The sequence below is a fragment of the Numenius arquata genome, chromosome 3 (genome assembly GCF_964106895.1).
Source record: "Numenius arquata chromosome 3, bNumArq3.hap1.1, whole genome shotgun sequence".
NCBI lineage: Eukaryota > Metazoa > Chordata > Aves > Charadriiformes > Scolopacidae > Numenius > Numenius arquata.
In genome coordinates, this window is record NC_133578.1 from 25,773,231 (window position 1) to 25,800,639 (window position 27,409).

Sequence of the window (27,409 nt, forward strand, 5' to 3'; positions counted from 1 at the left end):
TCTGTTGTACTGTTGAAGCTCATACATGCAGGAAGGATTGTGGTCAGACACCTGTACTGCAAAATCATTAGCCGTAATTCTGATTTCCTCTTAGACATTGTTCAGTTTGAAAATTAGAAACTCCTGTGGCAAGGGGTTTTCAGGAAATGTTCCAGGTACGGAGTACAGGTAAAGGCCTGGATAATCTGTGTATTCTCAAATACTTAGTTCTCTCAAGAATTTCTAAAGGACTTCAGTTTTTTTTTTTTTAATCGTGGATGCTTTTTCCTCTAAGCCTGCTGAAGGAGTGGTGAGCTACCTCGTTTTGACTTAGAGCTCAGGGAATGCGGGATGTTGTCTTTCATGACCTCATTCTGTGAGAAGCTTTTTGTTGAGAATTCTTAATTTTGTGGGATAAATCTGTGTGGTTTACTTGGTACTTTCTTATGCTGTAGGAGCATAGTCCCTGTAGAAAGGATGTTAATTGTTTGAGATGATGAGCATGTCATTTGAAGACAATACCAAACTAATGGAGCTGGTTTCTCCCTGAAACACTCTCACCCTTGTCAGATTCACGTGGAGCTGTAAGACTGCTACAAGTCACCTTTGGTACCAGTAAATTGGTATAGCTGAGAGTAGCAATATTGACTATCTCTTGTTCACTGACCAGAATAGAGAATGATCTTCAGATTGTTTTTCCAAGTCTGTTTATACTAAACAACAGTCAACTTATGGAGTTATTACTATAGGGGTTGGTATGTAAGGAAAATGCCACCTTTCCTATCACTGGAAACAAAGGTGATGGGCTTTACTGCTCTTGGAGAGTGTTTTATTAGTTAGCACTGTCTCTGTACTTGCCATCGATTGTTCTTCTGGTGGCTTGTTGTGGACCTCTTTAACATCCTTAGTCTCTTGTTTCTTATGGCTTTTGTAGTCTGAGAAGCCAAAGACTTCTTGGAGGCTGTTCTATGACATCCTATAAAGAATACATTAGAAAACTCCAGAGAAGTTTGATATTTGGTTTTATACTTTTATTTTTAGTTATAGCCTTTCAGTTTCTTTCTTGCTTTCAGAAAAGTATTGCTGAATTAGGTAGACTTCTTAAACCAAATTTATGGGTGGAAGTGTAGTGGCTTCCATAGTGATCTCAAAAGAATAGATAGAAACCATAGCTATCTCTGTTTCTTGGATGGCTTTGTTATTGCTTATGATTCTTTGTTTTAAAACTCTACTTTGGACTTAACAGAAGCAGCTGAGATGGTCACAGAATTTCATGGTCTGTTATTGAGTGCTGCTAAAGCATTGTCAGTTCCGGTGCTGCCTTGATTTTGTGAAATCTGGTTTGGGAGAATGGGCAGTCTTAAAAGGCTAATCACTAGCCTCAAATAGTTAATAAAGTAAAATCACTGAAGTTAAGTTCAATATCAGTTCAAGTTCAATATCAGAAAGGAGGGAGAGAGGGATGGTATGTGAAGAAAAGCTACTTGAGAATGTTATGATCATAATGTCACTCCCATATTTGCAGGAGGGACGAGTGTCTCTAGTGCCCTTGAATGTCCTGAAGAAGAAAAAAGAACAATTGTCTCACTGGATACATCACAAATGGTACGTCTCTCAATTTTTTGGTGTTTTTGCTTTGTTTTTGTTTAAAATTACCTTATGGTTACTTTGAAGATCACTAGAGAATGACATTTCTTTCTTTGCAAGAATAAAGTAGGAATGGAAATACTAAACCATACTGTACATGATTAAATTGGTATTTCTTCAGTTTAAGTGATATTTTGCTACTGTTAGTCCTGTACTACTTCATAAGACCTGTATATATTTAATAAGAAAAAAAATCACCATTAAGCCTTCTTATACAGCTTTAAGTGAAAATCAGAGGAAGCAACTATTCTTCTATATTGGAACTTTGTATCTGAGGTTAAATGAAAGGTTAGGAGGTAGTTATTTGTTATTGTAAATTTTGCTAATTTTTGCATACTTAAATACTTAAAGCAAAGGTTGGTAAGGTGACCTAATATCTATAAATCAACTTGAAGGATCAACTTCAAGGAAAAACCCCTAGATTTTTGTGTAGATAGAATGTTGAGAATGTGAAGTTCATAGCTTTATGGCAGTCTAGAAATTAAGTTCTGTAAAATTTAGTGCTAGTTTTCGTCTTTCCATTATGAAGGACCTTTATACTTTGAAATTGATAGTTTTATGACTACGTGGTAATGAGGTGCTTCAGAAGCAGTTCTGTATCTACTACTTCTGAGCACTTGCTGAGCTTAACTCCTTTAGCCTTGAAGGTAAGACCTGAGTATTGGCTCCGTTTTCTTAGTCAGTGATGCTTCAGTTAAACTTGTTGTTTCTCAGTGCTCTGGCAACAAAGTGATCTTTTCTGCAGAGGTGGCAATTGGATATTGAAGCAAGCTCTTTGGGTGTCTATATGGAGTGAAACCCAAAGAGTTCAGTACTGACTCAGGCCTTCATTTGAACTCATTGATTCATAAGGAAATAAACAAAAGTCTGTAATTTGATTCTTACTTTTGATTGGCTTTTCAACAGAATCGAATTCTCTGGATAGATGAGAAAAACTTAACAGCTTGCGTGGAGGCAGGCATTGTTGGACAAGATCTGGAAAAGCAGGTATTTTTAACTTGTCAAGCATCTAATATTTCTCCATATTTTTCTAGCTGTTCCTCATGTCTTGTCTAAATCATTGAATTCCAGCTTAACTCTCTTGTGTTTTTATGCAGATTTGTGTGGTAAGCATTATATGTGTGGCTATGAACCATATCACACTGAATGTTGTATTTGACTTTTAGATTTTTTTTTTTTCCTTTTAGCTCTAGCCACAAAATGCAACTACAGTAATAAGTTGACAATTCATAGGGTGTAATACTGTGCTTTCTGTTTCAGATCTTAAATACAGCCTTGTGGTTGCAAGGCATGATGTTTGGTACTAATTACCAAAAATTCAAATTGTCATTGTGTTATGAATGCTTTAGTCATTTTGGCCAGAGGCAGTTTCCTCAAAGTTTAGGCCATATAACAGAGCTGCAGTTGTTGCTATTTCTTAAGGCTAGCTACAGGAGAGTAGCAAAAAGGATGGAGAGTTGCCCAAAACAAGAGTCCAGTGGAAGATTAGATCACTTCTAAGTGACCTCTAGTGGCTTTTGATTGTAGTTTGAGATGAGCTACAGCACCCTTGGCGTCTTTCTTGATGCTTCTGAATAATCATGAAAGTTGTGGATGTTTGTTACTATTCTTCAGAATGTGCAGTTCTGCTTATTTAAAAAAATATTCTAGGACTTGAATTGTTTGATAGCTAGCTGTTGTCTAAACTTTTCTTAGTGCCAAAATGCACTTTACAAATATGCAGAGATTTGAACGGGTTTTTGAACTTTTTTTTTTCCAGACCACTCTTTAGAAAAAAAACTTGTCATACTTGACTAACGGAGCTGTTTATAATGAGGAAAGGATAGCCTTTCCTGCCTCTTATTTTATTTTCCCTTTTATCATTTGATGTAATATTTTACCCTTTCCAGATCTGTTTCTTTTAAGCTTGGAATTAAAATGCAAAGAGCATATTCTCTGCATTTAAATGACATTTTTCTAGGGTAGTAGTTTGATATTTTACTACTATCCTTCAATGGCAATACTTTTCACTGAGAGCAATGGAAATTTGTTTGCTGCTTAGAGGTCTCATAAGCTGAAATACTACTGTTGCGGTTACTTATTTTGAATATTTTTGATTAAAAAACTTTTCTTTTAATCAGGTTTTTGACAACCAGTACTCTTTTCATAGTCAATTTGTTCAACGTGGAGTATAAACTAGTATTGATACAAAGGTTTTAATGTACAGAGTGACTCTGAGCACATGAGGGCTTCTATGCAATTCCTTCAATGTGCAAAGCATACAAAATCAGATCATCTACTGTGGGTATATATATATTTTAAAACCTCTTATTACTTATACTGGAATTCCAGTATTACTAGCAAATGGAATGTGATTAAAGCTAGGACTCGAAGTTGTGCTTGTTTTGTATAGTACAATCTGAGCATAACCATGATTTAATATTATAGTTAATGCTAATGCAGACTTCCACTGAAGTACAGATAGAATGCAGATATGTTTGGACTGTGCAAAGAGGAAACTGTTTAAAAGTTTTGTTTGAAGCTTGCTAGTATTAAGTAAGCTTTGGATTGGAGGTTAATCCAACTTCTGTTGCCTTAAAAGACTTTACCAGCATTATCTAGGAATTATGCAGTGAAGAGATCTGGTGCCTCTTACTGTGTTCTTCATTTTTTGAAGTTACTGAAGTAGAAGTTACTTAGTAGACTATCTCATTTGCAGATATCATGAACCTTATAACAGTAACTACAATTTTAAACAGAGCTGAATTCTAAACAAATGACAGATTTGGAAAACCTGATATTTGATGAAAGCTAGACTGTCAGTGTTATAATGGGGCATTCAAAACCAATATACACTTCACACATTTGTCTGTCTTAGCTGGTGACTCTAGGGTGATTAGGACACTATTTCCTGTGGGATGAGAACTCCAGATACTAGTGGGCTCTATAGAGAAGCCTTAAGTTACTTGTTTTTATCAGAACAGAATATGGAATAATAGCTGATAGATATGGACTAGAGGTGACAAATGGATAATGAAGATACAATAATATTTGATATTGGGTTTTGTAATAAGCATTATCAATCAGATCGTGATTCTATAGGAAAAGCTAGTACATGCTCGTATTTTCTGGATGAGGCTGTCTCTTGCATCTGCAACGTACATAGCATTCTCTCTCCCCTGTCCTTTAAGTGCTCTTAGCACATGCTGTTCAGGCACAGGATTCAAGGAGTTTAGGCCAAGTGCTTTGTACATGCACAGTCAGAAGTTTTCAAAACCATGGTCTTCTGCTGTGCTTGTGTTTATACAACTTCTAGAAACTGGTAAGTTGTAACTGAAGTGAATTTATTGTAATCTTGGGGAATGAGGAAGGTGCAGGCTCCAACCCTTCCCAAATATATGACCAGTGAGCATCTAAAGCCATGAGCTTCTCTGATATGAGGGGACCATGAGCGAGATGAATCACCATAGACACTACGTCGAAGTGACTTTCAGTCGTTTTAAGTTAGAACTACTTTGTACAACAGAACATAGTTAATGATCCACTTTATGTGGTATACTTGAATATCTGTGTCCACCTGGACTGCTATCAGTTGGTCAGTGCAAATTGATCATCTCAAATACAATAACACAGTTATCGCTTAATATGAGACCGTTGGGTCTTTAATTCTTCCTGTCCAACAGCTTTGGTGTTGCGATTCTGAGTGCATCCAATCAACCTCAGGTGCTGTGCAGATGGCAAAGCCAAGCTAATACAGAAAAATGAGAAACAAGTGACTACTTAATGTACAGGAATGCGTGATCTGCATCACAAACAGTTGACGGTGTTGCGTACAGGAAGTCCAACCAGATGGCTGTATATTAAAATACATCACTCCTTGAGAGAATTAAGTACAGGCAATTTGCTCACATTTTCTGCAGACCTGCTGCATATCATATTAGGATAGAAAAAACAGAAGATTAAGTGCATTATTTATTGGCAGCATTTGTGCAAAATTGGCAGTTACTTAGTTATAATTTTTTTCCATATGTAATTGAATTCGCACCTTCTTATGAACAATAGAGGTCTTAGTTTTAAAATATGGGGGAGGAGTATTCTAGCTTGATATGAAGCACAGTGTCTGCACAGTAGAAGCAGAATCAATTTGCATTTCACTTACAGGCACAAGTTTTGTCTTTGATGTGTATAAATGAGGGTGTGTTCAGCATATGTAATTTAAAAAAAAAAAAACAAAAACAAAAAACCAAAACCCAACCCTAGAATATTGATATTTTGAGTACTAAGCAAATGCAGGCTCTGTAGAATGTGTTTTTTCCTTTCTTTAGCTTGCTGAAAGTGGCTTCTGTACAGGCCATGAACCAGACTCCATGGAGTTCAGCTCACTAGGAGGATGGGTAGCAACACGGGCATCAGGCATGAAAAAAAACATCTATGGAAACATTGAAGATCTGGTAAATAGTTCTAATACTTTTTCTAATTAATTATCTTGTTCAGAGGCTTAACTTTTATAGTGATTTGCAATGAGAGGGGAAAAAGCATAGTAAATTGTGGTTCTCTTAATTTGATACGGTTTTGGCATCAAATTTTGACAGAAATGTTTGTTTGCTTGCTTTTGTTATTAGTACTAATATTCCTTATCACTGATCTAAAAGTCAGTTTCATTTTGGTTCTCTCTAGCTTCAGGAGTTGTGTTACCCTGTCCTGACTCTGGTGCCTTCTTCTGCCATTTTGTGCTCTCTATTAATCCAGTGTAATAATTCTGTCAAATTTTTAGGGTGATTCCAAAAGGCCCATGTTCTCTCCTACCTGTTGTGTGTTCCTGAAGTTGTCTAGTTGGGTCATCTAACTAATGGCAAGCTAGCTCTTTCTACCTTCCTACCTCCCTGTAGGCTAGCAGTTTTTTTGGATCAGTAGCCTGATCTAATTGACCATGTGGCAGTGAAATCTGATGCCACCACATGGTCTGTAGGAACCCTGAGGAAGGAAGCAATGGACTGGCATGGCAGTATTCTGCTCTTGAATCTGTTTTAAGCATTTAAAAGGTTCATCTTTATATAAACCCAGATAATTTTGTTATAACAGAAAAGGTAGATATTTAAATCTAAAAGCATGCTTTAAAAAACAAATTATTGAGTATATTGAAGTTAAATCATCACTGTTCAGGCTTTGCCTACCTTTTTGCTTCAAACTTTCAGCTTTCATAGTTTGTACAATAGCCCTTTCCCACATGTGGATTTTTTCCTTATTTCTTGCAGCACAGTCTAGGTATTGTATCTCCATCACCTCAGGCTTCTTCATCAGCTCATAGTTCACAGATATATTTATGTGCACAGATGTGATGCTTTACTATCAGTGGCTGAGCTTGGCAGGAACTGCACAGGTTTTATTCAGTAGACCTGGCTGAACTAAAACTACTAGTACTTAGAAAGTGTCGTCTGTCTCTTACTACCTGAAGTGTTACTGAACGGTATAGTTTTGCTTGTACTGGGAGATATGAAGCAGAAGGCTTTTCTATCATGCAAGCATACCTTCAGGCTAAAACAGCTTCTGAAATTTTCATTAGGAGGAAATAGGACTGAAAATTGATTCAGAACAGTTCATGAGTTTCAAAATGCCACAGTGAGAAAGTTTCAGGAAAGTGTTTACCTTCTGAGGAAACTTTATATTTGGAAACGGTATGCTATGTAAGCTGCCTAAAATCCACTTATTGCAGAATCAACAGTTCGTAAAATACATAAAGTGAAATTCCTGAACAACTCGGAGCAGGATGAAAATTACTTAGCTACCTGTGCTTGAGAGTTTTAAAGCCATTAGTTGAAATTCAGTAATTCTGCTTCATTAAAGACTTCACTTAAAAAAAAAAAAAAGCCCTAAATCCACACTTATTTGGTATGAAAATAATTGAATAAAGGATTAAAAAAAGGATCTGGGCTCTGTATTGCATGTGGATGAATAAAGCTGGAAGCAATACCACTGAAAAATATTTTAAAAAGCCAACCTTCTAGCCTTACGTACTTATCAGTCTTATGGCAGATTTAATAGTGATAATTTATTTCAGAAATCTTACTTCTGTCTTTCTTCCTAATAGAAATATTTATGTAGCAACTAATGACTGAATTATATTAACTTTATCAATTAGCGGTCCTAAAACAAAACTTAGGAAAACCTAAACTCTCACTTTTTTACTCTGAAGTATTATATAATCCTGGATTAAAATCCTAGTACTGATAAAGTACTGTCTACACTAAGAAACAATGGTTTTAACTGGTACTGTCTGCACGTAGCCAATAGCTGATTTGATTTGGCATAGAACTGAAAACAATCTGTTGTGCGGGCAAACCATGTGATGTTAGAAATAACCTGAGGACTGTTACAACAATTATCCCAAAAGTTGTTGGTGCTGCCTAGAAATGTCCAAAGTCTACAAAGCTGAACCGTATCAAGCTTATTATACATTTTGTTGAAAATAAATATCATTAAAAAAATCTGTGCTTTGTGCTAGTATTTATAGTCATTGTATATTGTTTGAACAGGTGATTCATATAAAAATGGTAACTCCTAGAGGAATAGTAGAAAAAAACTGCCAAGTACCTCGCATGTCAACAGGACCTGATATCCATCACTTCATTATGGGATCTGAAGGTATAAACACAGTAATTTCACATGACTACATCTTAATTTGGCTTCTGCTTGACTTGAGCATCTCTAATTCTGTGGCTTCCAGTGTGTCTATGGGTGGCGTTATGAAGTCATGAATTTTTTGTGTTGGGATAATACATTGAGACCTTAATTGGGACCAAAATTAAGCGATTCTCAACAGTGCTTAAAACAGATCTGTGGAGTTAGCCTCCAAGTCTACTAACAGACATGATTTAGAGGATATCTTGTAAGAATTCACCACATCAGGTGGTGAATAGTCAGGAATAAATCACCTACTACTGCAATACTGAATTTTTGGTATTTCTGATTTATATTAACTTACAGAATCCTGATACCAAACTTAACATCTGTCTAACTTGTAAGAAGTAGATCTTGCAACACTTTACTCACTTTTTGTTTTTTCCTGAAGGAACTCTGGGAGTGGTTACTGAAGTTACAATAAAGATTCGTCCCGTCCCTGAATACCAGAAGTATGGCTCTGTGGTCTTCCCCAACTTTGAACGAGGGGTGGCCTGCTTAAGGGAAGTGGCAAAGCAGGTAAAGAAAGGCTGGATGTTGACTTCACTCAAGAACACAGATTCTAGCACTGGGGGTGTGCTGATGCTCTAGTCTAGTTTCTGGCAACTGATAACCAAGGATTTGAGACAATGAGTCTTGTAAGTGTATATAGGTCATGAGGATTGAGCACATCCTGATTTGCTCAATATTGAGCCAAATTGTGGATGTGCCTTTTGATGGCTTTTTTTTTTCTTTCAGTGGGAGTTATTTACGTATCTCAGCACAGAAAACTTGGCTTTGTATCGCCTTCAATGGAGAGGTTTATTCTCAGATTAATTCAGGGCTATGTAAAAGGGACCAGTATTTAAAGGAATTAAGTTGTAGCATACAAGTAAAAGGTAGTTGAATTTATAGCTCTGAGGTGGCAAAGGAACAAAAGTCACACAATGGAAGGGTATGGCCTGTGTTTAGAACATAATTCCTGAAGCACAGTGACATGTTCAGGTGAGCTGGGTATTTTGAGGTGGCATTGGGCTTACACTTAGTATTTAAATAGTCTTCTGAATGGTGTGGTCAGATGGTTTCAGGTAGCAAAACTGAGACATGGGTATCCTACTTGTGTAATGCTTTTCCTCACGGCTGTGCTTCTGGGCAAATTTTACACTGGCTAGCTTCTTTCTTCATGAGCCTAGACTAACTTTTCTTTGCTCTGTGCAAACCATAACAAATCATTTCTATGAATGGTGGAATATACCCTGAATTGGGGAAGTAATTTCAGAAATGTTTTAATTAATGTCAAACTAAACACAGCTTTACATTTTTTCCAGTGATTGGTCTAAATTAATGACTTAATGTTCCAAGCCAGATGTTCAAACTGGTATGTGAATGACATGTATATGCTAGTCAGCAGCACTTGCCAGTTCTTCTGTTGTGCTTCTACTGCTAGTGCTTGTTCTTCCTGTTAAAGGTACCTAAACAGACTGTTTGGGAATGCTTAATCATATGGCTGATCAACATTTTAAGTCAATTAAGGAACTAGTGTTTTTCTTTAGCTATGGGCTTAGTTAAAAGAGGGAAAAAAAGGCACTATTAGCCCCTTAGTGTTGCTCCATTTCTAAGCTTCTGTTGCTGCTGCTGTTTCCCTGCTTACTTGAGCCTCAACTACTTATTCCTCTCTTCTTTTGCCCCTTGCATCAATCTTGGTAGTAATTGCAATGATTGTTACCTGAAAAGCTGTGTCTTGTCTGTATTGGTCTAATTTAATGTAACAATAACCAACCTGTGGGTTGTGGGTGGGTTAGTCTCCTTTAAAACCACTCATTCAGCCTTCTTATGTCAACCTGCATGGTGAGCTTAGTTTTTCTTCCTTCTTCCTATTATGTGATGCAATATACATTTATGATATGATGGAGGGTGGACGTGTCAGAATGAGTGGTAGAGGAGCACTTCCGTATCCATGTGATTAGATGAAGACTAGCATAAAATTTGGGCTCTGTCATATTCCTCTGGCCATACATTTCCAGTATGACTGGACATGGCCATCACAGATTATACAATGTAGGTGTAGTTATGACCAGAAGTTTGCCTAATTGAAAGCAGCTATTGTTTTCAGATTTCTGTACAGTGCAGAATCTAGATTAGACCCAGATACGGATTTTAATTGCAGTCTGATGGCAGAGCATTAGTGTACTGGCCCTGGCCGGAATGGAGTTCATTTCCTTCGTAGCAGCTGTGTGGTGCTATGTTTTGTACTTGTGACCCAGTGTTAACACACCAATGTTTTAGCTGTTGCTGAACAGTGCATGCACAGTGTCAAGGCTTTTTCTGTTTCTTCCTCTGCTGCCACCAGCAAGTATGTTGGGAGTAGACAAGAGGCTGGGAGGGATGGCAGTTGGGACAGTTGATCCAAATTCACCAAAGGGATATTCCATACCATATTACATCATGGTCAGAAATAAAACAGGAGAGGGGAGTTTTCCAGGGGTTGCCATTGCTTGGGGACTGGCTGGATATTGGTTGGCTGGTGGTAGTTGATTGCTTTTGCATCACTTTTTGGTGGGTTTTTTCTTATTTTGCTTATTAAACTGTCTTCATCTCAACCCATGAGTTTTCTCACTTTTGCCGTTCTGATTTTCTCCCTGATCCCTCTGGGAGGAAGGGAGGGAGCAGCTGTATAGTGCTGAGCTGCCTGACAGAATTAACCCACAACAATTAGACTTTTAAATGGATTTGTGTCTTTGCTTACATAGCAACATAAGCTCAATATTGTAATCAAGTATGGTATCTTTAGTGCATTATGGTAACTTAGAAAAACACTTAATACTTGAAACTCAACGATCTTTGGTCTATTCCTTTGTTGGCTTGAGGTTAAACTGAAAATTCTCATTGCATTGTATCTAGATATACCTAATAGTTGTTGCTATTCAAGTAAAAACAAGCTTACAGTCACCCCTTTTCAATTATGGTGATGGTCATAGGTAACTGGTATCAAAGTGTGCTTTCTTGTATGCTATTAAATGAAAATTTGATTGTCACAGATTTCAGCAAAACTGTGTACGTAATCCTTTTATTCTTCCTCCCTCTCATTCCCCTGACTTTGCCCCCAAGAGATGTGCTCCTGCATCAATTCGCCTTGTTGACAATGCACAATTTCAGTTCGGTAAGTACGTGGATTTTCATGGATGGATATCTGCTTCCAATGGCTTTGTTTTTTAGTAGCTTAAGTCTGTTTTAGGTGGTAATTCTTTTGCTCAAAACTAGACAAAAGGCAAGCTCTGAAGTTCAAACTCCAGATAGTGCTGTAATGTGTACTTTCAGAAACAAAAGCCTGTCTTTTTGTCTGTGGGGAAACAGTATCAACTATAACATTCAGTAAAGAGCCATGCTTTAAATTTCATATAAGCATCATGAGTGGCATACAGATTGCCTAGAGGTAGCAGGTATTTTGAAAATATTCTGATGTGGCGGTGATTGTTTGCATGGGAGAGAGACAATGATGTACTTGTCCAAAGTGAGCTGTCTGTTTTTAAAAGAAGCTTAGATGTAGTAAATGCCATAACTGTATGCAAAGAAAACTAAGCTGTAGGCTTTAAGTATAGAAAGTAATGAAGCTACTAAAACACTACTGAACCCAAAGATCTTGTGAGATTTCAACTAGTTCAAATACCTAAATAGGGCAATGCAGACATGCATCATTTTTGAGCACTTCTTACTGATAGCTGTCATTTTAAACTGTAGGAAATCTGGCAAAATGTGTGTTCTGACTCAAGACATTCTTGAGATGAACCTATGGTTCCACTAGCCAAAAGCTAATAGTTTGTAGAACTTGAAGGTCTTGCTGAGACACTGCTATTTTGATTGTACTCAGAGGATGAAAATGCAAAATGTGACTGACCTTGAAAACCTCTATTTTAATACTACTTAAACATGTCAGACTTTCTGAAACTTCTTTTGGACAGAAGCCTCAGTGATGAATCTTGACTTCAAATATCATTAATATGCATATATATTAATATGCATATAATTAATATGAGAAAGTTAACTCTCTTTTTTTCCTTCCCCCTCCCACCCTCCAAACCAAGGAAATCAGGATCTGTAAGACCTGAGAGCCCAGCAAGCCTTGCTGCTTGCTTTGGTCACTCTTTTGGGTTATGCTATTTCTCTCAGACAAGTACAACAGAAGGCAGATGCATTTTTCTTTCTCTTGAATTGGGATGAAGTTTGACCAGTTACAAGCTTTAAACCCAATACTGAATAAGTCATTCTTCTACTTTTTAGCTTTGATCTGAGGTTGCAGCTTATATGGTGACCTGTAGAACATAGTTTCAGGTGTGTCAATATAGATTTTTCTTGTTGTAATTATTAAATAGGCTTAAATCCAATAGTTTTTACAGATTGTGGCTTAATAAATTAGTGTCCTTTTGTTATCTGGTGCTTTTTTGTGTGCTTGGTTAAGTCTGTTCGGAGGTGTACTCCTTGGTTTGTTCAAATCTGAGGGAAGAGTCTTTACTGAAGAGGGAAGGAGAGTAATTGGTTGCTGAAGTTCATACTTTATTCAGGAGAAAGTACTTTGTAAAGTATTTTAGAAGGAAGTATCATGTAAATGGTGCATAACTTTTTTTATGAATTGGGCTCACAGCATGTAGGCCAGATGCAAGACTGTTAAAGTGAAGCAGTAATGGGAATTCAGAAGTAGCTTGTGACTGAGAACAATGGAACAAGCACTAAAAGACTTTCATTTCAATTAAACCCAGTCCTGAGGCAGAGATGTTAATTTAACAGACTCCAAGACACCATTTATATATCCTGGTAATTTTAGTTCCCTGTATGTGATTAAGGAAGCAATTACTAGCTTTATGTAGAAAATTTTGCACAAGTGACATAACCGTTAAGGAAAAAAATTGCTTAACTCCTAGCTTGCACCGGTTTTGGCTATTGGTTTCAGTGGTTTTGGCATAACTTTTAAAAAGGTCACTGATTTTTGCTTGGGTTTGTAGTGTAAAAACTAATGAAGTGCTCTTAAAATTTTCCATGTGCCGTATACTTGTGAAGATATAAACTAGGGCAGCCTTAATCAGTGTCAAATGAAATATTTGTGTACAGTTGTATGTTTGTCTTTTAAAAAAATTAATTAAAACCTTTTCCTAAATCAACTTTTAAATGAGAGAAGTCTCTTTAATTATGATAATCAAAGTACTCCAAGTGATCTTGCAACTTTGACTACTAAGCTATTTTTTATTTGCCCATTGAAGAAGGAATTTTAAGAGCATTGTTTGCCTTAACACACCTTTTTCCACTTTTTGCCAAAGGTCATGCTCTTAAACCACAAGTTGCTTCCATATTTACGTCATTTTTGGATGGACTGAAAAAATTCTACATCACAAAGGTAACTTTAGGGATTTAATACTGTTTGGAATTTTGCATGTTATTTATAAAATTCAAGACTCTTTGGTATACTGCTTCTAATGCAGCTGAGTTTGAGTGTAACAGATGCTACATTATATTATCAGTTAACTGGAGATTCTCAAGGTGGCTTAATCCAAAGTGAGATTATCTGTTTGAGGAGTTATTCCATGAGAGCTGTTCTCACTGGTCACATCTGGAGATGAGATTAATATGCCTTGTCTAACAGTGAGTCAGTGACAGAGCAAGACTGAAACCAATTTATTTAGCTTGCAGACTACTGACCATCAGTTAATGCTGACGGAGTGAGGCTAACACTTTACTATCTTTTCTTCTTCCCAGATTTTGTCAAGGTATGATCTACCTTGTTATTACAGTGAACTAGAATTTTAGGAGAACCTCAAAGTATTTGTCTTGAATTGCCCATATAAATTGGTTCTGTGTATTTCTGGAATTCATCCCAATGAATACCCTTTTTAATTCAGAATTATCTGGTGCTAAAATGATTTCACCTTGGCTTTTGTATTAAATTGTCTTGTTACTGATTTTTTTTTTCTCCAAACTAGCTAACTAGACAGTTCATGCAAATATGGGTATTCAAACCATAGAATGATATTGAAAATTGCATCATCCTGGATTTAGAAAACTGTTAGAGGAGGGGATAAACATTCCATTCTGATCTGATAATTTTGAGTGTCTTCAAGGAGTCGGCTTGCTTAAGAGACAGTGGCTAGTGTTGATTCTCCTGCTTTTTCCTGTGCTACTGAAGTAGAAAATACCATGTCTTTTGGGACTTTTGCTAGGGAACACCTACTATGTATAGACATAGCCTAAAAATTATTTTGCCTTCCCTCCCTGATCTGGTGTAGTGCAGGAATATCTAAAGTAGTAAAGGTTTTGGCAACAAGATTGGTGTCAATCCTCTTCAGCAATATCTGCTGCTTCTGTAGTCAGCAACAACCATTGCTGCTTGTTGGGATGTTGTATACCAATTCCAATTCTTCCAGCTCTGCAGGAGAAAAAATTTGTGGAGAAACGAGATAAATGCTTTGTAATACTGATGCAGAGATTCCAGGTTGGTGACTAATGTGGAGCTCTTACACCAGGGGACTGAGCCCTGATGTATTTGAGCAACTGCTACTTAGGAGAAACTCCCAGCTGGGATGGGAGGTAGGAGTAGAGAAAGGAGCAAGTTTAATGACAGAGACCAAGATACTCAAATCCGTCTTACACTTCCCCATAAAAATAAATAAATAATCATCAGGATACAGAACAAATCCGACTACTCTGTTCAATAAAAGAATGAAGTGTTAGTTGTTTAACTGATACCACTTAAGAGAATAGGGAAAAAGTCTTTCTGGTTTGCTCTTCCATGTAGTTTCGGAGTGTTCACTGAGAGATGAATGTTGTAGGTATTGTTTGTCTACTAGTTCACACTGTAGCTAGTTCCTCCAGTGCCTCTTAAAGAAAACTGGAAGGCGTTACCTGAGCATTACAGCCAAAAGATGGCAGAGTAGACGAAAGGATTTATACTAGATGAAGTACAAATGGCTCTAGAATGAGAAGGGACAGTAAATAGCATCTTATTAGACCTTAATTCCTGTGCTTGAGGTTTATCACTGTAGTAACTACTTATGTTAGCAATGCTATTTTTGTAGGACTAATGGGTAAGACAGATCCTTTGCCCAGGGAAGTATATTATTACTTATTATTAATTAATATTAATTAATATTACTTATTATATTACTTATTATTATTATATTAGTCGATACACCGGAGGGACGGGATGTCATTCAGGGGGATCTGGACAGGCTGGAGAGGTGGGCCCAGATGAACCTCATGAGGTTCAACAAAAGCAAGTGCAGGATTCTGCACCTGGGAAGAAACAATCCTCAGTATAAATACAGACTGGGGGATGAGGTATTAGAAAGCAGCCCTGAGGAAAGGGACTTGGGGGTGCTGATTGACGAGAAGCTGGACATGAGCAGGCAATGTGCTCTTGCAGCCCAAAAGGCCAATCACATCCTGGGCTGCATCAAAAGAAGTGTTGCCAGCAGATCCAGAGAGGTGATTCTGCCACTTTACTCTGCTCTGGTGAGACCTCACCTGGAGTATTGTGTGCAGGTCTGGAGCCCTCAATATAGAAAGGACATGGACCTGATGGAGCGGGTCCAGAGGAGGGCCACCAAAATGATCAGGGGGCTGGAGCACCTCTCCTATGAGGACAGACTGAGGGAGCTGGGGTTGTTTAGCTTGGAGAAAAGGAGGCTCTGGGGAGACCTCATAGCAGCCTTCCAGTACCTGAGGGGGGCCTACAGGAAGGCTGGGGAGGGTCTGTTTACAAAGGCCTGCAGCGACAGGACGAGGGGCAATGGTTTTAAGCTGGAGAAGGGGAGATTTAGATTGGATATTAGGAAAAAATTCTTTACCATGAGGGTGGTGGAACACTGGAACAGGTTGCCCAGGGAGGTGGTTGAGGCCCCTTCCCTTGAGATATTCAAGGTGAAGCTCGACGAGGCCCTGGGCAACCTGGTCTAGTTGGGGGTGTCCCTGCTGACTGCGGGGAGGTCGGACTAGACCTTTGGAGGTCCCTTCCGGCCTGGACCAATCTATGAATCTATATTATGTCATGGAGTTTTGTTGGGGTGGTAGGATGCAATATCCTTTTCAGAAGTACCAATTTGCATGTCTTTGGGGAGTCACTACATGGATTTGAGCCATCTCGAGATATTTTGCCTCCTTCCTGGTTTTTTTGGACCCTCTTGGTACCTTCAGTTATCTTCAAGTACAGTTAATCTGTTCAGTTAAGGGAATAATAAAAAGAATAGCAACTAACTGGGATTTTTCTCGGTATAGCTGTTGCGCATAAAGGATGAGGTTGAACTCTCAACTATTAATGTAACTTCATATATTCTTGCTTGTTTCTTAATAACAAGTTGCCAGAAGCCGAGTTGAGACTGGAAGAGATAAATACTGCTGCGAAGGCTTTAAAAAAATAATTGCTGGTCAATATGCATAGTAAGAATAAGTTGTTCTAAACCATAATTTTTTTTACTCTTTTTAACTGTGGTAAAAGTCATGAAACTTTGCAATTTTATATTCATCTCCATTCCTTCTGAAACCTGCTTAGTAGTGGTGGTTCAATGGAGCTAAGTAATAATAAAAAAAGGTACGTAAAAAATAAATAAGGCTCTTACTTTTTGGACCAGTTGAAGATACAATTCTTGACTGTTACTCCTGAAACAAAACCATACAGACAGCCTGACTGCATTACTATTAAACCTGTAATAGTTTTCTCCCCATTTCCACTGGGATATACTCCCTGCCACAAGTTCAGAGGTTATTTTCCTTCCATAGTGCTTTTCCCAGCACAGAGATTTTCTGTGGTACACTGCTGATACAACTATTTTGAGAACAGTGACGTTTATGGACGTTTATCTTCCTGCTTCAATGCAGAAATAGTTGATAGAATATAAATGTCTCCCTATTGCTCAAAGCATTTAAGACTTGTTCTTTCTTCAGCATAGGTAGACAGTTGCTATGTCTATCCTGCTTTTTAACGGGGGGGGGGGGGAAAGGTGACAGATACTGTTATTTCAGTGGGCTTGTAAATGTTTGTCCTGTCGAGGAAAAACTTTATTATTTTGGGAGTAAATTTTTGAAAGATGTTTTTTCCCAAACTTTCCTTTTAGTTGCAACAACACTTGTTAACCAGAACACATGCTGTGCTGTATATTTGAAAAGTAAAAACTTGTTGCTTGCATTCTACCACATGAGCTATGACACAATACAAAGTTTTCTCTCTTTGCAGTTTAAAGGATTTGATCCCAACATACTGTGTGTTGCTACGTTGCTCTTTGAGGGTGACCGAGAGAAGGTTCTTCAGCATGAAAAGCAAGTTTATGATATTGCCACCAAGTTTGGGTATGCTTTTCGAAGAACTTTTCATGTGAAGCTGGAAGTGAACTGTCTAGGAAAAAATAGGATTACCATATTGTTGTAGTGATTACTGTATAGATATGTTCTCAATTTACTGGTTTGAAGTAGCAATAATTAGTTACTGAACGTTCCCTTTGATAAATATGGCTTGTGCTAACTCTTAATATGAACTTTACTGAAAAACTTCAGCTGTCTGTGTATTGCAGAAAAGTAAGTATTTGACTAAACATGGAATTGATGTTATAACATGGAAACTAGCCCTTGTAACTGCTTATAGGCATGGAAACTGCTTGTTTTGCAATACCAGAGTCTAACTACAGAAGGGGAAGACAAAAGCATAAGGGCTATATTAAACTTTTGCAGAACTGATGTGAGCGTATGAATGCAAGAAGCTTGTTTAAAGGTTGAGCTTGTGTTTAATTAAAGGAATGCAGTGAATTTCTGTTCCACAGACTGTTTTCTAGTCTTACAAATGAACAAAAAACATACATAGATGTGGTAGGCTGAGTAGTGATCAGGTCGTTTCTGTCCTTCACTTCGATTAAGCATGATTGATGAAAATCATCACTAAAGGGACGATTTACCAAAAATATACCCTTTTCTTTTTAAGAAAGTTATTGCTAGTATTGTAGTCTCACCTATTCAAATATACCTAAGTATTGTTTTATCCATTTCAAGGCTATCCTGTCTGAAAGTTGTGCTTTCATTCTACCTCTTAAAATAGCTTATGAAAGGGGGTTTTCACATTCAATGATAAGAATAACACTGCTTTTGATCTTAAAGACCATTTCAGTGATTTTATATGCAAGAAAAGGCTTCGACTGTGAATCACTTTGTATTTTGGTATTTCAAGATGGTGTATTGATAAGGGGGGGAAACTGTCTGTTAGAAGATGGTGTTGTCTGTGCTGCTCAGTTAAGTTAGTTAAGTGTTTAACAGTTTAACCTGGTCTAAAATACTAAACAATATAATGGTCTGAAATGCTTTAATTCTGTCCTTCTTCAGGATGTCTGATTATTTTTTCTCACACACCTTTCAGACTTATAGCAGCTTCTAGGAAGACTGATTACAGATACATAGCACTCTGCTGTTCTTAGAAAGCAAGAGCTAAAAACAAAGACTTTCATAATGCTCCTGACTTGATAGATTAGTTGAAAGCAAAGCTTTCTTTAGTGCTGTGTCATCTTTTTTTTTTTTTTAATCCATTCACATCACTTGCACTTTTGGGGTCTTAAGTGTTGCTCTCATGACCTTGTATGTGAGCATACAAGTGCACAAATCCAACATAGTTAGAAATGTAGTTACACATATTCCTGTAAATGAACATCAAGGATATATTTAGTTCTGTTTCCCCTGTGCTTTTGAGATGCTTGAAGACTGTTATTTTAAGATCTACATCAAATGTTTTGTTATTTTTCATCTCTTCAGATTGTGGAATGAAAAGAGAAATGCAAAAAGTTAAAGGTCTGGTCTGAAGTAACTTCTCATTTTTAGTGAAGAAAAGACTCTGCTACTTGCAACTATTGTAACACAGCTTGGAGACAGCTAAACTTGCTCATATGTTTGATAATCAAAGTATGTTTTTTAATTCTTTTTGGAAACTAGTGACTACTTTGGAAAGTTAATTAAATTCTTGTTAATTGCAGTGGCTTGGCAGCAGGAGAAGATAATGGACAGAGAGGATATATGCTGACATTTGTCATCGCTTACCTTCGGGTAGGTTAGCTTTTGTCTGCCTGCTGAAAATTCTTTTAATTAATATAACACAAGAGATATCTTTTTGAAGATGCTTTCTCTGGAATCTAAGTGCAGGTTGCCTTGGATAATATCTGAAACTTCTCCCAGAGGTGGTATCTCTTCCAGTTCTGACTACTGTTTACTCATGGAACTTCATCTGCAAAACACCATAAAAGCATTAATTTATGTGCTTGTTAAGAAAATAGTTTCTAATAAAGGGTAGAGAAAATTAGATGGAAGAATTCACTAGCAGTTACTAACTAAACCAGATCAGATTTATAATCTACTGGTTGAATAATTGGAGACTGGAGAGTACTTGAAATACTTATGTGCTCACTCATTTCTTACTCTTCTTTGGACATCTGCTTATGGCTTGGTTCAAATCAGAATTCCAGGAGAAATGGACCTTTAGTATGAATTGCTGCAGCTGTTCTTATGAATCTTAGTCTTACCATTTAACAGAGATCTTTTTTTTTTGCAGAGTAGTATGCACATCCTGAACGCTAGATTTTATTTGACTTGTATAGTCAGGGACAAATCACTGAATTTCCCTTTATTTCAGCATGCTCTGTGTAAAACGGGCAAAATGTTTGTCTTTATTCTACCCAGACAGGAATTACGTTCCAAATCAATATTTCTACTAGGTATTATATTGGCTAGCACAGTGGAGTTCTTGGCTTGATGCTATAGTGATCCAAATATTTGATTAGTGTAGGCATACTGACAGTCTGACAAGTTGTCTCACTATAGCTATGACACCAAAATGTTTGTCATCTGTGTCCTTGAAGAGCTACCCTATTTCCATAATTATAAACTAATGTCACTGAGACAGATGGGTGTTTTTGCTAAATAGACTTTCTGGTTTTCTCATACAAACTAACTGAAGTTGCTCAAGTGTTGACTGTGTAGCATACACTGGAATCCCAGATGTTGATGCTGAATGTTACTGATAATTTCCTTTCTCTGTTTATTAGGACCTGGGCCTGGATTACTATGTAATAGGAGAATCATTTGAGACATCTGTTCCTTGGGATAGGTAAACTATGATTATTCTTTAGCCTTGCTTGAAACTTGTACTTGATTTTTTTACTTCTAACTTGTGCTTGCTCATGGGAAAACTTAATTTAATTTAGGCCTTATGTGTATTGGATACTACATGATGTGCCTTGAGCCTAGGTGTTCTGTCTAAAGTTGCTAGTAAATTACATGTCAGGATTATGTAAACACAATGTAGACAGGCATTCAGTAATATTTCTACTTAGGTTAGCTTACTGTAAGAAATTCAGGACTTGAAATTGCCCAGTTTAGGAAGCTGGACAACGGTGACAATAACTGTATTGTGTGATGAGCAGCCACGTGTGGAATCATCAGTGTATTTCAAACAGAAAAGTTTGTAGTGAAGATCAAAAAAAGCCAAACTTAAATATATTTAAATAAACTTATTCTTTCCCTGGTATTGTGGTTTGAGCCCCCAGTAATATAGGGAAATGAAAGAACTGGAAAGATAACTTTTGCCTAAGATAAGCCTTTTTCGTAAGTTTATTTTATCTGTTAGCTATGGTTGAGAAACACTTGACCACAACAGAGTTTAATGTATGAAATAATTTCAGATGTTTCTGTCCATTTGGTAAGCTGGAAGCCTCCTATGCACGATATTAAGTTAATTGAATCAAAACTTTACAGTAAGTACTTAGTGCAAAGTGTGATGACTTAAGCTGGCAAGCCTGTATCCTTGCTATGGAATTTAGTGGCAGCGGTAAGTTCCAGCCTCTGCTTTGAAGATTGGCATAGTATCTTAAATGGCTGGAAGAAACTTGAGAACAATTTTAAAGCAAAATTACTCTTTATTTTACTTTAGCTTTATAGGTCTTGAAGTATGCTAACTGCTTAGTCACCAACTTGTTTTGCCTCTCCTTCATTTCAGGAGAGAATGATTTTATTTAAGAAAATATTGGAAATTGTCCTCACCAAAGCAAATACTTTAAAAAAACTTTTTCTACTTTGACTCACAAGATCTATGTAATTTTCCATAAATCGGGCAGTTACCTTGATCCTGACTTGTTGAAGGTAGTTGAATAAAATATTTAGCTTTACTTGCTTTTTCACTAGATGGATAAATTTCTCTTGTGTATTATTTCTGTCAATCTGCAAAGCAGTTTTAAATATGTGTAAAATGTCTTAAAAATCTGATTTGTATAGTATAGCACTGTAAACCTTCATTGGAGAACCTGTAACTGAAGAAATGGTCATTCAAAAAATGATTTTTTTCAATTGTTGTAGCACTTAGGTTGCACCTGGGTCTGTCCTGAAAGGAGGAGGGGGATGGGGGATAAAACAAGTATGGCTTGTGACAAGGTTTAATAGCTTGTTGCCATATTAGAACTATAACATTTCAAGCTAGCAAACTAGCATACAGCTGAAACATCTCCAGTTTTGGCCTTGCAACATGCCAAAGGTATGGAATTAGCAGAGTATACAAAGCCTTAGAGTTCTCAAGCGTTGTACTGTGAGCTGTATTTGTCAACTACTTCGCCAAAAATTTCAGGCTGTTTTCCTGAGAAAGTAAGTAAAGACATACAGAAGTGGGTAACCTCCACTTGCTGTTCAGGAGAAGTAAGGAAAAAGCAATACTAGTGAAGTCTTGATGACAAGGACTAATTTATTCTTAGAACAAGATCTAAGCTACTTGAAACAGAAGATTGCCTTCTAGAACCAGTAGAGTATGCCTTTTTTATAAGATTACCAAAGCTGAAGTTGTGTTATTTAGGAAGTTGTATAAAATCATATACTAAAATATTTTATATTTTAATGTGTTTTCTGTTACAGGGTTTTGGACCTTTGTAGGAACGTAAAGGAAAGGATAGTAAGAGAATGCAAAGAAAAGGGTGTTCAGTTTGCTCCTCTTTGCACCTGCAGGTAAGCCACGCAACAACTTAATTTTTCTTGAATCTTTGATTAGTAAGAGAACTAAGGAAGAGGTCATTAAACTTGCTAACTATTAGGTAAAGTGCATCTATGCATTTATTAATGATATTACAAACACTAATAATATTGAACTTCCTCTTTAATCTGCAAACAGATTACATTTGAGTAGTTCAAGGGAGTTCATGTGAGAGTGAGTAGTTCAAGGGATTAGTAGCACTCGATTACTCTTGATGCTTTTTTTCTTGTATGCGGAGGAGTCAAGTGTAGTGACTTAAGAGCTTCGCTTCTCGGTCATAGTGTTGTGTCACTCATTAAGTATGAGCAAAACGGATACAAAACTATTTTTAAAAAATGCTACCCTTCTAAATAAGACAAGTAACCTTATGAATTGTGTAACGTCATATAGTGGCTGGCTTAATACCATAAAGCTGTGTTTGTAATGCAGTTCTCGTCAACAGGGTGACGCAGACTTATGATGCAGGTGCATGTGTCTACTTCTACTTTGCCTTTAACTACAGAGGAATTAGTGATCCTATTCATGTCTATGAACAAATTGAGGTAATGTATATAAGAACAATAGTTAAGGGGGAGAGGGAGAAACTTATGCCCCGTAATAAAATACAGTGAACCCAATGACCAAGCTAACTGAATTTTGTAGGAAAGATCTCAAAAGTCTATTTGTAAAGCTTTGATCATTAGCAGGTAGGGAAAGAGGTGCATTTTAAAAGTGCACCAAGTAGAGGAAAAACTGCAAGATGGCTACTTTAGACATCAGTAAGTGAACACTTATTACTGAAGTACAGGAAAGCTTGAACTGGAGTTGGTTCTTGGATGGCAGAAACTATCAACCACAAAACCCAAATCCACGGGAAACAAGACTTCCTTAGTTCCATTAGTTACAAAGCTACTTGTTTCACTTAATACTCAATTAGTCTTTAAAATACATGGTAAAATTATCAAGACTGTACCTTATTAATAGTGCTGCTTGTAGGGAATAATGAATGTGAGGGTCTGTCATGCGATTTCAGAGAATTAACTGCTGTGGTTATTTCTGTTTAGGCCTAGGTAAGTGCTTGTCGAATTCTGCTGTGTTAGACTAGTTGTAAGCTGCTTCAGGGTTTACCAAGAAGCTCTGGAATAACTCTGCTTTAACGCTTTCGGCTGGTGAAACATTGTGCTTCCTAGTTAGAGGAAACTTAATACCTTGTTACCTTGAAGAGGTAATACTTAAACATAGACTATGGCCAGAATGGTTTTCATCCTACCTTTGGTTCATACGCTAAAGCTTCAGCACCAGAAAATTTCTAATAGGACTGTGCAGAAATAGACTATATCTTATAACTAGGATATTATTCTGTTTATGCTTATTCTTTAGAAATTTCTCTTCAACTTGACAATCAGATGTAAAGTTTTATCTGTGAGTTCTGAGGCTTCTGTGCTGTTGAATCTAGGGCACTGGAGAATGTAATACTTGAGTGCTTATTTAATGAAACTTTATTAATACTTAGATACTGTTGTTTATTGGAATTAGTTAGCAGTGTGATCACCTGGATGCATGTGTTCCATTGTAGGTGACTAAATTTAACCTAACAAAGTGAGTTTGCCAACCAAGTACATGCTCTCTGTGGCAGACTGAAAAAATCTCTAACTGCATAGGTATGGTTATATATGTTATTCCTGAAAAAGTACACTTTTTTGGAAAAACACTTAACGCTTTTGCTTAGGAAAGCTTTCTTTGTTAAAGCCTTCTAAGCTATTTAACTGTTCATAATCAGAGCTGGATGGGGAAGAATATTCTAGAGCTTGAAATTGTTCAAATACTTCTTAACCGAAAAATCTAACTTTCGTTTTCTGCCACAAACTTCACCTGTGAAAGAGTTGTCAGTTGTAAAGTATCTCACTTCCTCAGCTAGAATCTTGGAGACCTGGGTCTAAACTCTGGCCTAAATAAGGCTCCTGAATCACTGTGGGGAGCCTGTTTTCAAACTTCTTTATTGCCATTTCCTTATCAGTAGGCGCTTAACCATCTTCCAGATGAGCATCCCAGCCACTAGACTATTTTAGTTTTGGTAAGAGGGAAGTGATCCAGAAGATTCCAGTCTGGAATAATAGATTTGTATAACAGATGCTGGTTTAATGGCTTGGTTTTGATAATGTTTCTTTGGAAAAACCTTGCTCACATTTATCTGTAGACTTGAATGAAAATGTTTACCTGTATTCTGTACCCTAATTACTTCTGAAACTTTGTACAACTGTGTAAATGAGTATGATAGCAAGTATTTCACTAAAACCAAACATCTCCTGCATTTGCTCTGGAATAAATACCCCATCTTTCCAATTTAGAGGGCTGCTAGAGAAGAAATACTTGCCAATGGAGGAAGTCTGTCACATCACCATGGAGGTAATGTTCTCAGTCTAATATCAATCTCTTTGATACTTTGATACTGCTAAATATTCATGAGTGCATAAAAAAATTTGTAATAGAACTTTGGAAAATATTTCACAGGCATTCTTTCTAGAGACTTCTCACCTATTCATCAGACTTTCATGGGGAAGTATCCCTAGACCTGGTTTACTTGATGTTGTCACACATGGTGTATTTATGAGCATCAGCTTCAAACCTCTGATAGGGAGTCTACAGGTTGATCAGTTTGTCTTAAGCACCTTCTACTGAACTTTGTGTTAAAGATGTATTCGGTTACAAAGACCTCAGTTGAGTTCATAGTTTTAAGACAGTTTAGTGTCCCTTGTGGCTACGTGAATGCTGCTAGTGCCTAATTCCAGAGCACTTTGTGAAAGTATCTGCATAGAAGAGCTAGTGACTTTAAATAGGGCTGTGTTGCAATCTACCACTTGTTGCAATAATTAATGTTATTACTGGCTTGCTGTCTGCTAACTTCTGGTTATTCAGTTTCCTCTCTTGGAGTTTGGGAATTACTTGTCCTGAGTTACTACCCTCTTTGCAAGCTATTTTGTGCTTAATATTAAGAACCAATGTCATGTATATCATCTGATGTTTTATATTTGCTTTTCTCAAATATCCAGATTGCAGAATTGGATTGCAGGTGTCTTATGTAAACTTGGATGTCAGGAAGACTTGTTGTGAAGTCAGTTTGATTTGTGTAGCTAGCTTCTTTAAACTGGTTAACTTAATGCATTTCTTCTCTCTGCTTTCTTAGGAAATTGTCTGGCCAGAGAAATAAGAGCAAAGATGAAGTCTAATGGTTTCAAACTAGGTTAAAATTCTGTAGTTCTAAGGAAGCTCTGTGTGTGGAAAACTGAAGGGCATAAACTGTGCTTTAAAACATGTTGGTGACTTCCTGGACTTGCAACTCTTAGCTAGGGCTGTTCTCAGGCATCTAGCTCTGTGATAGAAACTGAAGTGGACTCTGCTTTAGCAATATCAGGATATTGAAAGATGTGTAGGTGATAACATGACTGAAAACAGTTTCAGTATTTTTTAATATGCTCTTATTGTCCTCTGATTAAATCTTTAATATGGTGGTATAGTGGACCGGTCAATTCTTGCACATGGAATGTGGAATTACCCCCTTGATGTACTATTTTGCTCTCCCCTGCTGTGGCAGCTGTATTTTACTGTGACTAGCATTTCACCTATTAACTCGTATGCAGCTGGAGCTTGTCACATGTTTGAATGTATTTGCCCTCACCATATGAAACCTTGCTTACAGCATATGTTGAACAAGAAAAAAAATTCTTATGTAGCATTTTCAAACCCTTGCACACTTGAATTTTCTGACTCCACAGATATGAAAAACTTGGTTTCTGTTAGACTTTTTATGCTCCTGTTGTATGCATGACTGCCTCTTATACTGAAATATTTTCTGCTTTGAGTGGTTTTGTCTGGCAGATCATTGTGTACAATATTAAAGATCCATTTTTTTTTCCAGTGCTTAGTAGATCTGCTGCTGAGAATTAGCCTAATAGTATCAGTTTTATTTAGTGACCTTCAGGTCTTGTCACTCTTAGCACTGCTAAGACTGGTCTATTGTGTGGGGTAAAAGAAAATACTGGTGCAATTTCTTTTAGTATTTGTCTTGTAATTGTGATTAATAACAGTTGTTTTCACTATCTGGAAGCAGACAGGCTGGTTTGTCTGCCTACAATCACACTGTGATAAATGGAGCTATTTTAACTCTGGTTTTGTGTATCAAAGAAAACAGATGTAGTCTGGGACTTGAGGCTATAGGAAATACAAAGCCTGCTTATGTCAATCTCCATACACTCCTTGAGTGAAGAAGTGGTCATATATGACAGTGAGATGCATAAAGCTCTAAATTATTTTGCATCTGGGGATCTATTAACTGCAGATAAACACATAGCTACAATCTACAAAGAATTGAAATCATTATACATTTAACTTTATGAAGAATAACTTCAGAACGACTTTACTTTGGATTCTATTTTAATCTCAACGTCTCTCCTCCTCTCCCTCCAGGCTAATGAAAAACATTGTCACTTTTAGGCAAGGTAGCAATACTGTGAGAAGATCCCTCCCCCCCCCCCCCCCCCGATGACATTTGAGACTTAAAACTTGTAAGAAGCTTAACTTTTATTTGTTAATGGATTATATGAAAGATCACAGCTTGCAATATATAATAACAACAACATTCCAACAAAGGAATTGCAGGAGTGTATCAATAACAACATCCTTTTACAGCAAGCATCTCATGGACACAAGAAGCTGTAGCAAAGCCAGACTTACGGATCTGTGTAATGAATTTATTCTTTCAATGTAACAATTACTTGTATTTTGGGATAGAATATCCAGGTTTTTTGTTTTTATAAATCTGGATATCATTTCTATGATACTTCTTAAGTTTTGTCTGTTAATCAAATTGTCTTTTTTGAAGTCTTTCTCACTCTTGACTTTCAAATATTTAAATCTAATTGGTAATTGTTAGGGGGAATTCAGCCATTCTCCAGAATTCAGCCACTCATCAGAAACTGATCTTCTAGAAGAGTCTATCAAATTATTTTTTTTTATGGTCTTGCCAAATGTGGTATGTCTTTCTCATTAAATTTGTTGTTAACAAACTGCTGAAAAGCTTCTTAGTGGTTTTAAAGTAGCTTCTAATGTGTGACTTAAGTGGTTTCTTTTGCCGCATTTGTCGCTTTTAAC

At 37.0% G+C, this 27,409-nt stretch overlaps 1 protein-coding gene across 1 annotated transcript in view; it reads left to right on the forward strand.

Moving 5' to 3' along the window:
* The window catches only part of AGPS (alkylglycerone phosphate synthase), a 58,809-nt gene that overhangs the window by 23,218 nt on the left and 8,182 nt on the right, over positions 1–27,409 (forward strand). Inside the window, exons 7-19 of the mRNA XM_074144863.1 lie at positions 1,505–1,584; positions 2,533–2,613; positions 5,931–6,056; positions 8,139–8,247; positions 8,675–8,802; positions 11,371–11,422; positions 13,572–13,648; positions 17,477–17,589; positions 19,251–19,320; positions 20,316–20,377; positions 22,168–22,257; positions 22,725–22,824; positions 24,610–24,667. Of these exons, the coding sequence (XP_074000964.1) occupies positions 1,505–1,584; positions 2,533–2,613; positions 5,931–6,056; positions 8,139–8,247; positions 8,675–8,802; positions 11,371–11,422; positions 13,572–13,648; positions 17,477–17,589; positions 19,251–19,320; positions 20,316–20,377; positions 22,168–22,257; positions 22,725–22,824; positions 24,610–24,667 (1,146 nt within the window). The remainder of the gene's footprint in view (positions 1–1,504; positions 1,585–2,532; positions 2,614–5,930; positions 6,057–8,138; positions 8,248–8,674; positions 8,803–11,370; positions 11,423–13,571; positions 13,649–17,476; positions 17,590–19,250; positions 19,321–20,315; positions 20,378–22,167; positions 22,258–22,724; positions 22,825–24,609; positions 24,668–27,409) is intronic.